The 14,307-nt window shown below is 41.9% G+C and overlaps 1 protein-coding gene across 1 annotated transcript; it reads right to left on the reverse strand.

Moving 5' to 3' along the window:
• Window positions 1-6,556: 6,556 nt before the first annotated feature.
• On the reverse strand, window positions 6,557-13,978 carry LOC146578106 (macrophage mannose receptor 1-like). Its single transcript, XM_085269432.1, has 4 exons — window positions 13,909-13,978; window positions 13,343-13,720; window positions 7,180-7,530; window positions 6,557-6,903 (listed from the first exon to the last, which is right to left on the reverse strand). Exons 1-4 carry the CDS (start codon window positions 13,976-13,978, stop codon window positions 6,557-6,559), a joined length of 1,146 nt encoding a protein of 381 aa, XP_085125558.1.
• Between the last annotated feature and the right edge of the window lie 329 nt (window positions 13,979-14,307).

Genomic DNA, 14,307 nt, shown 5'->3' on the forward strand with positions numbered 1-14,307 from the left:
AAAAACAATAGGAGGAGAGTGACAGCAAGTTTGCAACTGAAACTGGACATCTTCCCACAGAGGTGGAGCTTTGTGACTAGATACCTCATTGACTGAAACAGAATCCTGGAACGCTGTACTATAAGGTTATAAACTCCCCTTATGAAATCTCTCTCTCGTTGGTCTTGGTCTGTTTGGTTTCCATGGTCCTATGTCAGAGAATGTTAACATCCTGGTTGCCTGCTTGTACTTGTTTTTGTTTTGCTAGTGCTTTTTTGTCATGAAAATGACAAAATACAAGGTTATAAAAAAGCAGAAGAAGAAGAAGAGTGGGCCAAAGTTCCTCATTGCTAGTTAACAAAAGAGCTTGATTGCAGTTCTTGTTACCAATCACTTTTTCACATTTGGCTGGTAGGTTTGAAAAACTTTCCCCCAAGAATTCAAGGATCATTTAAAAAGTGAATTCCATATTTATTTTGGGTGATCGTTGTCTAATATTAACATTTGTTTGATGATCTGAAACATGTTAAAAACTGTACAAAAATAAGAAAAGAGGAAAGATGTGAATCCTTTGTCACAGCATTATGAACTGCAGTTCTTTCCATTTATTGTGACATATAAAGTGTGTGATGTACGTTTGCTGTAGAGGGGCCACGTGTTTAGTCTACTGGTTCTTGTATGTCATGTTTATTCTTGCTTGCACTTTAAACAGTTATTTGGCTTAAAAAAAAAAACACAAACAGATTATCGTTTTTGATGCCGTGTGTACAGGCGGGTGTTACGCTGTACAGGACATGTCGACGTTCCTTTTCTTGGATCTTCATCCTCAAAGCACAACATCAACTATTTTTAGTCAGATGTTGAATAGTGGAAACTGTGCATTAACCCAGGGAAGACTGTTATCACCTATAAAGTAACTACTGTACTGAAACACATCGCCACAGAGCTGTCTACTGCAGGGATAGTTGTCTCTTCATTTGACCTTGAACTTTTCTTATTCATCTGTGTGACCAGCCAAAAGCTCTGGACAGAGGCTCCAAGCTGATGCAGACTGGTATCTGTAAGAAACCACAGCAGACAGGTAAACAGAACACCTGGATCATCCTCCTGACTGAGGTCACCTGCATGTTATGATCAGCATGTAGAAAGTGACCTGAAACAGAAACTGATCACCTGAGCCAAGACACCAACCGCTCACAGAGGACGAGCTGAAGCACGTTAGTATCTGAGGAAATAAGTCAGCATATGTCAGAAACATACACTGCTCAAGAAAGATAAAGGGTACACAAAAATAAGACATCCCAGATCTGAATGAATGAAATAATCTTAATACTTTGTTCGCACATAGTTGAATGTGCTGACAAAAAAACAACACACAAGAATTATCGACAGAAATCAAATGTAGCAACACATGAAGATATGGATTTGAAGACACACTCAAAATTAAAGTTAAAAAAAAACACAGGCTGATCCAACTTTGATGTAATGTCCAATGTCCAGTCAAAATTAGGCTCAGTATGTGTGGCCTCCATGTGCCTGTATGACCTCCCCACAAAGCATGGGCATGCTCCTGATGAGGTGGCAGATAGTCTCCTGAGTGATGTCCTCCCAGACCTGGACTAAAGCATTCACCAACCCCTCAGCAGTCTGTGGTGCAACGTGTTGTAGGTGGATGGAACAAGACAAGATGTCCTAGATGTGCTCAATTGGATTCAGGTCTGGGGAATGGGCGGGCCAGTCCACAGCGGTAATGCCTTGGTCTTTCAGGGCCAACTGTACCAACACACGGTCTCACTGAGGGTCTGAGGATCTCATCTTGGTACCTAATGGGAATCAGGCTACCTCTGGCAAGCACATGGAGGGCTGTGCGCCCCCCCCCAAAGAAATGCCACCCCACACCATTACAGACCCACTGCCTAACTGGCCATGCTGGAGGATGTTGCAGGCAGCAGAACGTTCTCCATGGCATCTCCAGACTGTCACGTCTGTCACATCTACTCAACGTGAACCTACTTTCATCTGTGAAGAGCACAAGGCACCAGTGGCGAAGTTGCTAATCTTGTGTCCTGCACAGTGTTGGGCTGTAAGCACAGCCCCACCTGTGGATGTCAGGCTCTCATGCCAACCTCATGGAGTCTGTTTCTGACTGTTTGAGAAGACACCTGCTCATTTGTGGCCTGCTGGAGGTCATTGTGCAGGGCTCTGGAAGTGCTCCTCCTGCACAAAGGTGGAGGTGGCGGTCTAGCTGCTGGGTTGTTCCTCGCCTACGGCCCCCTCCACGTCTCCTGATGTCATGAATTGCTATGCGGCAGGCAGGAGTTGGACCCAAAATGCAGGACTCACAGACTCGGGGGGATGAACTCAAAACACAGCTTTATTTGCTGGTAGAACAAACATACAAACTAAACTAAACTGGGAAACCACAAACTAAGAACTCTCAGAGAGACACAGGGAGATCCACACAGCATGAGGGAGAACGCGACACAGAACTGAGGGAGACGCAGACATAAATACACCGAGGGTAAACGAGGGAAGTGGGAACACAGCTGACATAGATAACCATAACGAGACAGGGCGGGGTGAACATAACATGACGTATACAGGCGCGAGAGGCACAAAGTAAAACAGGAAGTGCATGGGGGTTCAGACCGGAGGAGAGAGAGAGCACAGGGAGAACATAGACATAACGGGCAGGGGAAACAGGGAATAAACACAAAGAGAGACGAGGGCTCATGAATACACAGAGGGGCACACAGGGGGTAAGAGTCACGAAGGGAAAACACTTAGGGAACAACACAACAGGGCAACTCAGGAAACATGGCCTAAATAAGGAATGAAATACAGAAATACAAGAAACTAAGAATACTGGGCCAACATGGCCCGGGACCATGACACCTGATGTACTGGTCTGTCTCCTGGTAGTGCATCCATGCTCTGGACACTATACAGACAGACACAGCAAACCTTCTTGACACAGCTCACATTGATGTGCCATCCTCGATGAGCTGCACTACCTGAGCCACTTGTGTAGACTCCGTCTCATGCCACCACTAGAGTGAAATCACTGATCAAATGTGACCAACACATCAGCCAGAAAGCAAAGGTACTGAGAAGTGATCTGTGGTCACCACCTGCAGAACTTCTCCTTTATTGGGGATGTCTTGCTAATTGCCTATAATTTCCACCTGTTGTCTATTCCATTACACAACATCAGTGTTGCTTCCTAAGTGGACAGTTTGATTTCACAGAGGTGTGTTTGTGTTGGAGTTACATTGTGTTGTTCAAGTGTTCCCCTCTTTTTTTGTAGCGTATGTTTATTTTAATATCAAGAAGAAACCAGCAGGAGCAGGATGACTGACCAGAACATAAGAAGATGTCTGATTCTAATGGCAGGAGTGTTGACTGAGGTCACACAGGGACATGGAGTTGCTTGTGGTTCTGGAAAAGTGATGAATAAAGTAGATCATAACAAACAGCAAGAAACAAAGCGTGACTGCCAGCACCAGACATGCTAACACCTGCAGAAACCTGCAGACCTGAGCTTACAAGTACAACCATCACTCACTAACACAGCAAATCCATGACAAATAAAGAAAAGCAGGAACTACGTGTTTCATCTGCACACACAGATCCAGTCCTAATGAAAAGGAATAAAGGATCCAGAAACAGTGATTTGTCTCATCATGGCCCTTCCTCTGCTTCAGGCATGTGAAGACTACAGGTGTGATGCACTCTGATCACTAATTGGTCTTCTGCAAAGTGAGGAAGAGCGAGAGAGCTCTGGGGCTTTTCTACAAAGGTTAAACACAACATCTGAGTGTAGTTTTGAGTTAGTGTTTATCTGAGTGTCCAGCCAACAGCTGTGGACAAAAGCTCCAAGCTGATGCAGTCTGGTATCTGTAAGAAACCACAGCAGACAGGTAAACACAACACCTGGATCATCCTCCTGACTGAGGTCACCTGCATGTTATGATCAGCATGTAGAAAGTGACCTGAAACAGAAACTGATCACCTGAGCCAAGACACCAACCGCTCACAGAGGACGAGCGTCAGCATGTTAGGATATGAGGAAATATTTCAGAAATATATGTTTATCATAAAATCAAGAGGAATCCAGCAGGAGCAGATACATGTGCAGGCAGAATGAAGAGCTGCTGCTGCGTTCACAGCCGCTCTGTAACACTTTGTCCAGCTTCTCCTGCTTACAGTGCAAGCTGCTGCGGGTGGAGGTTGGATGGTGTTGCTTAGGAGAGCTCCACAGTGACAGATGTGACAGGAAGTGTCTGAGTGTCTGCAGCCAAAATCAGGGCCAGTGCAATCTGCCAACATGAAGGAAAGGAGCTTCAGTGCGCCCTTTAATGTCTCCTTTAGCTGAGGAGAAACTGGAGCGTCCTTTACACTGTAGCTTGCTATCACCAGTGTGTGAATGTATGTGTGAATGGGTGGATGATTGTGTATAGTGTAAAGCGCTTTGGGGTACTTAGGACCAAGTAAAGTGCTATACAAATACAGACCATTTACCATTTATGAAAGGACAGATATTTGAACCAGCAGGGGGAGCTAATCAGTGGAATGTCTGGCCGTGACGCAGGTTAATGAATGAATCCAAGAGAAGAAGAACAACAGCAGCCTTTAGTCGTTGAGAGCTGATCTGTCAACTTATCAAAAGTTCAGTCCTGTAGGTTATTTAAGTCATTAAATGTCTAACATCATCAGTAAAGAAATATTCTAACTTAGTACAAACCTAGCCTTTATTTTTCTTCTGTTGATTTGCGCCTGTCAAATTATCATTTGTTGCACCGATGACAGTGGCCTCCTTGACTCCGCGCTCAAAACAGCGTTCCTCCCTGTCCTGGACAGGGAGGAACGCTGGTTTACGTTTACGTGAAAAGGGAAAGACCAGCTCTGAGTCGAGGAGGGGGCCTAAGGGTTGTTGATCAATGGTCATGAGAATTTGTATAATTAAGATTGAGGAACTGACCTCCCAGCCCATTGTTCCATCAGTGGGCTGGGAGGTCATAATGCAAATGTACTGTTTATAAGATTGGGGAAACCTGCAGTCAGCTGAGACTGAAGACGTCACTTGGATGAGTGACGAAATTTTCTCCCACAAAACGCTACGTCCAGATGAACAGAATCAACTGTTGGAGGTTTGTGGTTTCAGATTTGTTTCTATATGAATGAGTGCAGCCTGAGAAAACCTCTGATTCTATCACACCATTCACAGAGCACATGTCCTGTTTGTCACTCATATAGATTTCAAAGGATTTCCCTTCATAATAAAACACTGAATCACAATAAATTGGAAAAATCTCTTCAGACTTCTGAGAAAACTCCATAAACAATCTTCAAATGTATGTTAGTGCAACAGAAGAAGCTGCAAAACTTTGTTGCTGCATCAATATTCCCCATTTACTCAATTCAGTTCATTTTTAGAGAACCAAATCACAACCGCAGTTTTTTTCAGTGTGCTTTATATTGTAAGGTAAAGACCTGACACTACCATAGGGCCAAAAGATCCTACAGTCACAGATTTTCAGGCAGCTGAACTCTTAAGTTTGCTCTTCAGTTGGATAGAACTGCTTTTTTGTCAGTAGCCAGCTGCTAAATGCTAACATACGGAAGCTGCTCCACATATGGCTGGCTTTTTTTTTTGTGTGTGCCTTCATCGCACTCACCCACTCAGAAGCACACGAGAGACTCCTTTTGTTCTGGCTAAACGGGGTACGTTCCTGTGTAGCAGCAGAAGCATTGTAGGAGACAGAGATGGCACTTTTTTTTTAAAACATAAAGGTCATGGTGGAGGTTGAACTATCAGGGGAAAAGCTTTTAAAGTCACGTTCTTAGCGGGGATTTGGGTGAATACTCTGAACATCAATTTTTTTTTGTCCTGTTGACTTTTGACGTTTAGATAATTCATCAAAATAATTTCAAATCTAAGTACTGGGATGTATTTTAATATGGTCTCAGCTGTTCCCAGCTTCCCCTTCGCTCCTCTCCTGTCTCACTAAAAAAGGAAACCGTCATCAGGCCAAACGCCATCAGCTGTGTTCTCACCTGCCTCTCCAGCACCCTCCCGTTGAGCTCGCTGCACCACTCCTCCCCTGCAGCCGAGCCCGGGACCACACCTCCGCCACAGAAGGTTTATTTGGCTACATTAACAAACATGATCAGATTATAGAGCTCATATGGAGTCATGACACAAACATGGTTTTACCTGCTTTTAGTGACAGGCTTTGTAATTCAAGCTGAGGATACAATGGTGCGATACAAAGATTTACAGCACATGAAGCAGAAACATTAAAACCTTCACCTTATCTGAACTAAATACAACAAACATCCTGCTACAGTTTAATAATGAACCAATCCAGCAACAATGAAGGAAGAAACCAAGATGCTCCTGACTCTGGTAAAGGAGAGGACATGAAACACAGACTGCTCTCTGCAAATGTCTAAGCTGCAGGTAAAAATCTGTTGGTCATTTTCAAACCCAGAGACTGTAAACACTGAGCACAAACACAGAGTTCACCCCAGAAAATCTACATGTGCAGCTAAGAAGTGACTTTAGGTTTAAACTTTAGTGTTTTATACAAATAAAATTAAATGTCTCATTCTCCCTCTGACTGACCCACTCGTGCTGCCCTCCTGTGGTCATGGCTGCAGACATGCCACAGTCGTCAGTCCTTCCCCCTGAAGCCCACCTCTCATAGCACACTACATAATCAGTGACCCAAAGCCACAAACGTGCAGTGCAGGAGTACTGCAGTCCCAGCCACATGAAAGGAGTCGAGGCGTTTTTGGCTCTTTCCTGGACCCATCGCTGCTGATGAGGGTTGCTGATTGAAACCAGGTCATGATGTGTCTGTCTGCAGTAATTCAAGGCTTCCTCCCAGGTTTTGTTTTCCCTGATCAGAATCAGTTTATCTGCCATAAAATCAGAGAAAACATGAAATCAGTAAAATCTGGACTTCAAGTCTCTGGATGTTTGGTCCAGTTTCACTGGAAGAACAAAAGAAAACACTTCAGTGATTCTTCAGATGAATCAGCAGCTCTACAGAGAAATCTCTGTTCCAACCATCAGCTAAACATCTTCACCTGCAGAAATAAGTGGCTGAAGAAACATACTGACCTAAATCCTCTCAGAGACTCCAGCAGTTCATCTATTGGACAAACAGCTGAGATAAATCTGTGTAAACTCACCATCATAGCAGAAGAAAGGCTTTCTTTGGTCACATCCAGCAGAGCTCCATCTTCCTGATCTCTCTAACAGAGTCGTAGCACATTTCCTGTTGTTTAGTCCATCATTAAATGAGTCCCAGTATCTGAAAGAGAAGTTACTCCCATCTGACCACCTCCAGCTGTCTCTGAACAGGCCGATCCACGAGGGTGTAGACTTCTGCAGCTTCTTAAACTCTTCACTGTATATCTGATCGAGTCCACTGGCCAGGTCGGTGTGATGCTGTCTGCAGTAGCTCTGAGCCTGAGTCCAGGTCTTCTTCGCCATAATCGGCATAATAATCAAATGAAAGGTTTTGTTGTCTTTCATTGTTGCTGTCAACAGAAAAACAAAAAAACATCATCTTTATCAACTAATTTGTCTTTTTCTTTCTCAGCAAAAACAAACATTTTCTCGTCTCTATATCTATTCAAACTTTCATATCTTTTAACAGTTTTTAGTCATTATTAGGAAAAGCATAAAAACATAACAACACAGACAAACAAGAAATGAAAAAAACACCCAAAGGAAATTAAATACATTAAAGTGATTAGATACCTTTACAAATCAAAATAGGGGGGGGGGGGGGGAGAAAAGAAAATTTAAAAAAAAAGAAGAGAAAAATAAAAAATATATTTTTCATCCATTTACCCACAGATTTAGAAAAAAGAGTGAACTGTTGTCCTTTACGCTCACTTCCTATTTACCTATTGTCCTATTGAGGACATCTTAAAAGCAAGAGGGTAGGCCGAGAAGAAAATAGGAGGGGTCCCCTTGGATCTGATTCTTAAAAATATTAGTTAGTTCTTGGATCTCGAAAATCTTTTGATGAGTTTGCATTCCCAAAAGTAATGAAAAAAAGTTTCTTTCTGACATTGACTACAGAAGGGGGAAATATGAGGTGTGATCTTATGCAAAACATGGCATCTATGTATAGGCAGAATAGGATTTTGTATTGGGTTTCTCGCAAGCAGTTGCAAGTAAAAGTGGATCTAACTATGTTAATGGATCCTTTCCACTCCTCTTTGGTATCTTGAATATTAAGATCTCTCTCCCATTTATGAATAGCGCCCAGTGTGCTGCTACTGAGAGTCTATAGAAGAGAATAAAAAGCGGAAATGAAATGGGTTCTGTCTTTTCACTTAATGAGAAATGTCTCCTTATCATCATATAAAATGAAAATGGTCTCTAGGAATATTAAAATCTGACTGTAATTGCTCAAAGTTCATCAGTGTGTTGTTTTGAAACAAGTCGCCAGTTACCCTTCATCCGTTTTTATGCCACATATGCAAATTCTCTGCTGACTCAGCCTCAGGATGTCCAAAGGCAAGAATAAAGCGCACCCAAAGGGAAGCGCATCAGTGGTCATGTGCGCATCACGCAGAGGCAGAGTGAGAGGCAAAAGGCGGCAGAGCATTGCAGGACGGTCGTGGCTCAAGAGTTGGCAGTTTGTCTTGTAGTCGGAAGGTTGCCGGTTCGAGCCCCAGCTCGGACCGTCTCGGTCGTTGTGTCCTTGGTCAAAACACTTCACCTACCGCCTACTGGTGTTGGCCAGAGGGGCCGATGGCGCGATATGGCAGCCTGGCTTCTGTCAGTCTGCCCCAGGGCAGCTGTGGCTACAACTGTAGCCTTCACCAGTGAATGAATAGTGGAATTGTAAGGTGCCTTGAAAAGCGCTATATAAATGCAGTCCATTATCATTATTAGTTGTAACGCGTGATTACGTGAGCGTTAATGAACCTGTAAGTGTTATTATGTTTGACAAGTTAACTGGTATGATAATAGCTGTAGTTGTTTGTGCCACAGATTGTGCCTGTTAAAGCTATTTAGCCAACTTATGATTTTACAATGACCCCTTGTGGACATTGTAAAATGTTGCTGTGTCGTAGTAGATGATGGGTTATGATTGTTTCTTAGTTATCTTTGGCCCTACTAATTATAGTCAGTGTTGGGACTAACGCGTTATTAAGTAACGCATTACAGTAACTACGTTATTATTGTGGTAACGAGCACGGTAACTAGTTATTATGCCAAAATCAGGAACGCGTTAGTCGTTACTGGGATTTAGATAGGGTCGTTATTCGTTACTTCGTGTGGTGGCTATGGTGGAGCTTCCACAGATTCAGTAACATTAGCAAGTGGTGGAGGCAGCAGGTGGATGAAGGAAAGGGGACGCAGAAGGAAAAGAGACCCGAGGCAGCCGCCGGTCCAAGTGTGAACTGAACTTCAGGTAAGAAGTTATGACCTGCAGTCTCTCTGGGTCAGATATAAACAAAGTTTAGGTGGAGTTTATTTTCGTTGTGCTGACTTTTTCATACTGCGTGCTAGCTAGCATGATGGAGTTTCTATACAGCTGGGTGGGTGCTATGTTACTGATGTTGAACTTTATTTTGTTCATAAGTTATTAGAGTTGCCAACCGTCCCGTCTGGTATTCAGAGAAAATATTACGCGTTTCTTATTGAGGTGAAAAGGAACAGTTTGTCCCGTAATTCAGCTACAATGAAAAAGACACAAAGCTGGAGTTATTCTTTGTCTTTACGCTGCACAGCTGCCTCTTCTTTTCTTATCCTCCCCCCTCCCTCTCCCGTTTCTACTTCAATCATGAAAACTGATCAGTGATCAGCTGATCGGCTCTCTTGTTTGTTTATCACTCACTTTGCGCCGAAAGAGGAAACCAGCGGATGTCGCGCTAAAAAACAGCAGCATGTTTAAGCTTGATCAGCTGTTGTTAGAATTTATTTAATATTAATTTCTAGTATCAGCTGATGTTTGCTGGAGCCACAGCTGCAAAAAAGCTGCTGGTCATGATGTCGGTTTGTATATCTGGTGAGAGGGAAACATGAAGATGAAACCAGGAGATGTCCTTACTGGATCATCAGAGCTGTGATGGAGAAACAGGTTTACCTTTTAGGTGACATGAATGAGTTGAAGTTATGAACTGTTTCTGAGAGACAAATAACACCAGGATGCTTTTCTAAGTAGCTGACAGCTGGTAACTGTGCAGGGGTGGATCTAGCAAAGTGTTGCCAGGGTGGGCATGTAGGGCATTAACAGGGAAAGGGGAGCACAAAGAAATACTTTTCTTTCTTATTCTCATTTAAAATATCTCGCTTTTAATAAATAATTATCTGAATCTTACAACAAACGATTGATAGACTGATGCATATATACCATCAAAACAGTGTACATCACTGTCACAACAGCGTTTGTTTTCATTCAAAGGCTTTATGATTTTTCCTATAATGGTGGGCCGGTCTCTAGTCAAAATGCCCGGGACGATTTATTTGTCCCAGTCCAGCCCTGTATGCAGCTCATCTGCAGTCTGGTGTTACCTACATCTTCCTATTCAGAAGGCAGAATTTCCGAGTTCTGAGTACAATCGAAAGCACCACGACTGCAGTTTTTGTGTTGGATGTAAAAGGCGCACATGACACTGTGACGTAGGCTAGAATCATGGCAGTAGTCAATGACAGTCCAGGCGTGGGATTTCTCTCGTGGAAATATGCACATTATCTTTTCCTTTCTATTGGTAGGTGGCACAGTGCACTTGTGGCAAGAAAGCAAGCTAGAAGACTGGCAAAGTTATGGAAGCAACACATTAACAAGAGAATTCTGAGTAAAACCAAAGTTACTTTCCCTAGTAACTAGTTACTTTGAAAGTAACGAGTAACTTGAAGTAACTGAGTTACTTTTGAGAGAAGTAACTAGTAATGTAACTAAGTTACTATTTTAAAGTAACTTACCCAACACTGATTATAGTATTACCTGTTTCTCATATATATACTGCATCTGCTACAACTATAAGTTCACATCTGGCTGCATCACATTTGGTTTAAACATGTTAAGCTCTGATGTAACTTCCTCTATGGAGCTTAATTAACCCTTTAAAGCCGGTCGGAGCAGACACGCTCCATTTTGCATAACTATTTTTAAATCCCGGTAGCACTGCAACCACGTAAGCTAGCGCAATAATTTTTTTTGCATATGAAACCGGAGGAGTTGTACTTACATCTTATGCCATCAGCTTGTCCTCGGTCACAGTTTCCTTCCACATATAGCTTTGCAAAAACTGCATAAAAAGCACTTGCAGCAACAAAAACATAATATTCCAGAAACACGCATTGCCGATCTGATCAGCTGTTTGTAACACTTCCTACGTCCATCAGCGTGAACTATCACATGACTGCACGATCTGCCCGAAACCGGAAGTGACGTCATTCTGCGGAAATGTAGTTTTTTACCATCGTGACCTTATGAGCCTATACTTGTGTTTTTAAAAGTTATGTTTGACTTTATGACTTTCTGTGTCGTTTCTGGGATGCTTAGGACTCATATTGCACTGCTGGAAATATTTTATTTTGATGCATATGCTGTTATTTTGCAAATTTCCACTATAATATATTTTTTCATTTTTCCTGCAGTATATGAAAATTGGTGTATCTCAAAAATAAAACTATGAAGACACTTAAAATAAATTTCCTGAAACTAGTTTGTGCAACTTTTTTGTGTTTACAGTTTTGAGGGATAAGCCTCTTAAATTTCTCTAACTAGAAATATATGTTAAAAAATCAAAAACGATTTTCAATTTTTTTGTAGTTTATTGCACTTTTTTGCAATTTATGTAATTACTATGCACTTAATGCAGACATATTATTAAAATTTGGGCTATAATGGTTGTACTGATGTATAGCAACTTGAAATGCTCCAAAAAATGGCTCCACAGCATGTAAAAATATAATATAAGCTCTGGCGGACTTGGTTCTATGGTAGGTCTTAAAGGGTTAAAGTCCTGCACTGCTGCAGTCTTTCAGACCGAAGACTTAGGCCAGACTTGTATACCCAGCACTTCCAGTATATATATTCTACACCATGCATCGAACATACTGCAAGACATTCATGGAACAAAGTCTTTGTTTCTCAATAAAGGAGTCACGAATGAAGTGCAGTCTTCTCTACCCAACCTGTTATGCATTTCCATCCAAACCCTTATTGTATCATAAATAATTGGGAACACTCTTAATCTCAGTTTGTAATTTGTTTTGTCACAGACAGCTAAGCTCCAAAGGGAAGAAGGTGAAGTAGACCAAGAGTCTAGGTGGGAATGAGAATTTAGATAAGCATGTAGCCACTCCCATAAAACACAGCCATGACATGCCCAATTATAAAAACTTTAATTTGGTAACCCTAAGCCATTGCACATTGCACTTTTTTCCGATGGATAATCTAGGTTGTTTTATCAGGCTTATATTATATTATATTATATTTCTATTGAGTGTATGTGATGTGTTGGTTGTATGTTTGTTGTTCGTTTTGACATACTGCGAATCAATTTCCCGTCAGGGACAATAAAGTTACCATTGACCATTGACCATTAGCCTCCCCTATCAGTAGGCAGTTGTAAAATTCTAATTCTTAATCTAGGTTTCTTGCCATCCCAGATACATTTTAAAAAGACTTCTTCTATATCACAAGAAACCTTCTGGGTTATCCATAGAGGTAACCTTTGTAGGGGATATAATAAACGCGGGACAATATTCCTTTTTATTAGGCTCAAACGCCCCATAAGAGAAAGAGGCCATAAGTTCAGTTTCCATAATTCTTTAAGAACTGGTGTAATGTTTAGCCCAAGGTATGTGAAGCCACTGGGGGAACATTGAAAGGGATTAGAAATATCTGGCAAAGAGTTAATCTGATCACCCAGCGGCAAGACTTCTGATTTCCCAAAATTAATTCTGTAACCAGAGAATGAGCTGAACTCATATATAATGGGCATAATGGCTGGTATTGGTAGTTCTGGTTTTGAAAAGAACAACAGAATAACATCAGCAATGCTATCTTATGATTTGTTTCACCCACTGTTGTACTGTGCACATCTTGGTGCTGCCGAATGGCCTCAGCTAGAGGTTCAAGTGCTAATGCAAAGAGGAGATGGGACAGAGGACAACCCTGCCTCGTAGCTCTTTGCAGTGGAAACACTGATGATTGTACATCCTTAGTTATAACACAAGCTTCTGGAAGTTTGTGGATAGCTAATTTGCCTCATTCTTCAAACTGTCTCTTTCAGGAACATATGATACAACACAGATTATAAACTAAATTATAACATTATTAAATATTTTATTATATCACTGTCCACATATCCTCACCGTCATAGCAGATGAACTGAGATGTGTGAGTACATGGGTAATCAGCCCATTTGTCTTCTATTATCACACAGTTCTCAGGGGTGCCACCATAATCATTTGGCTCTCCAGCTGCCCAACAGGTCTTATTTTCAGTGTATTCCTCCCCCGGCAGAGACCAGTGCCACCTCCTGTTGTCTCTTCCTGGCTCGCTGTACAGTCCAATCCAGGCTTGTGTTTGATTCTGTGCAGAGTCTTGAAGTCTTCTCATGTCTGTCAGGTCAAACACTTTGGCCAGGTCTGTGTAGTTCTCTCTGCAGTATGCCCGTGCTTCATCCCAGCTCATCTCTTCTTTAATAAAGTGGTACTCATACAGCTGACATGTGATGAAGACACACTGACCTGAAACAGAAGAAATACTGTTGAATATCTGCTGATACAAGCAGGAAACGCATGTTCCCATCAAACTGTCCAGTTTACAGGTCAATCCTTGATTTTCTCAGTAAGGGTTCATTTGTTTAATGAGTCCTGATCAAACTAAAGGATTTCAGGTGGAAACAATCAGGAGCCCTGGTAAAATGATCACTCACCCATCAGAAGAAGCAGAAACAGACTCCACTGCATCGTCGCTCTGTCACATGAAAATGACTTTTCTGTCATTTGGAGGAAACAATGAATCCAGCAGCTCTTCAGTGTTTGATGGACATGCAGCACTTTATATTAAACACAGATATCTAGTTTGTCACACACTGCTGTAAGAAATATATGATTGTTCTTAATAAATGATCATCTGTTTAAAATTGTCCATGAAGAAAAAAGCAACAGTTCAAATGTGGTCCACACAGCACCTCTGTACACAGACATGAAATGAGCCTGCAGCTTTGAAACTTACATCTGGTTCTTCTCTGGTGTTCATGCAGACAGCTGTGCAGTAAATAACCATCTGTACTAACACACTCTCTCTTTGTACTGAGTATTTCAATATGAAC

This window comes from Mchenga conophoros, linkage group LG3 (genome assembly GCF_057382185.1).
Source record: "Mchenga conophoros isolate Kocher_MC1m ecotype Shallow Benthic linkage group LG3, M_conophoros_male_GT1.1, whole genome shotgun sequence".
Lineage (NCBI taxonomy): Eukaryota > Metazoa > Chordata > Actinopteri > Cichliformes > Cichlidae > Mchenga > Mchenga conophoros.

Excerpts from the sequence above, each read along its gene's own strand:
- LOC146578106 (XM_085269432.1), bottom strand. The coding sequence starts at position 13,978 with ATGACAGAAAAGTCATTTTCATGTGACAGAGCGACGATGCAGTGGAGT. Across the intron at positions 13,721-13,908 it reads GTTTCTGCTTCTTCTGATGG|GTCAGTGTGTCTTCATCACA; the intron begins GTGAGTGATCAT and ends CTTCTGTTTCAG. Across the intron at positions 7,531-13,342 it reads TCAGTTCATCTGCTATGACG|CAACAATGAAAGACAACAAA; the intron begins GTGAGGATATGT and ends TTCTGTTGACAG.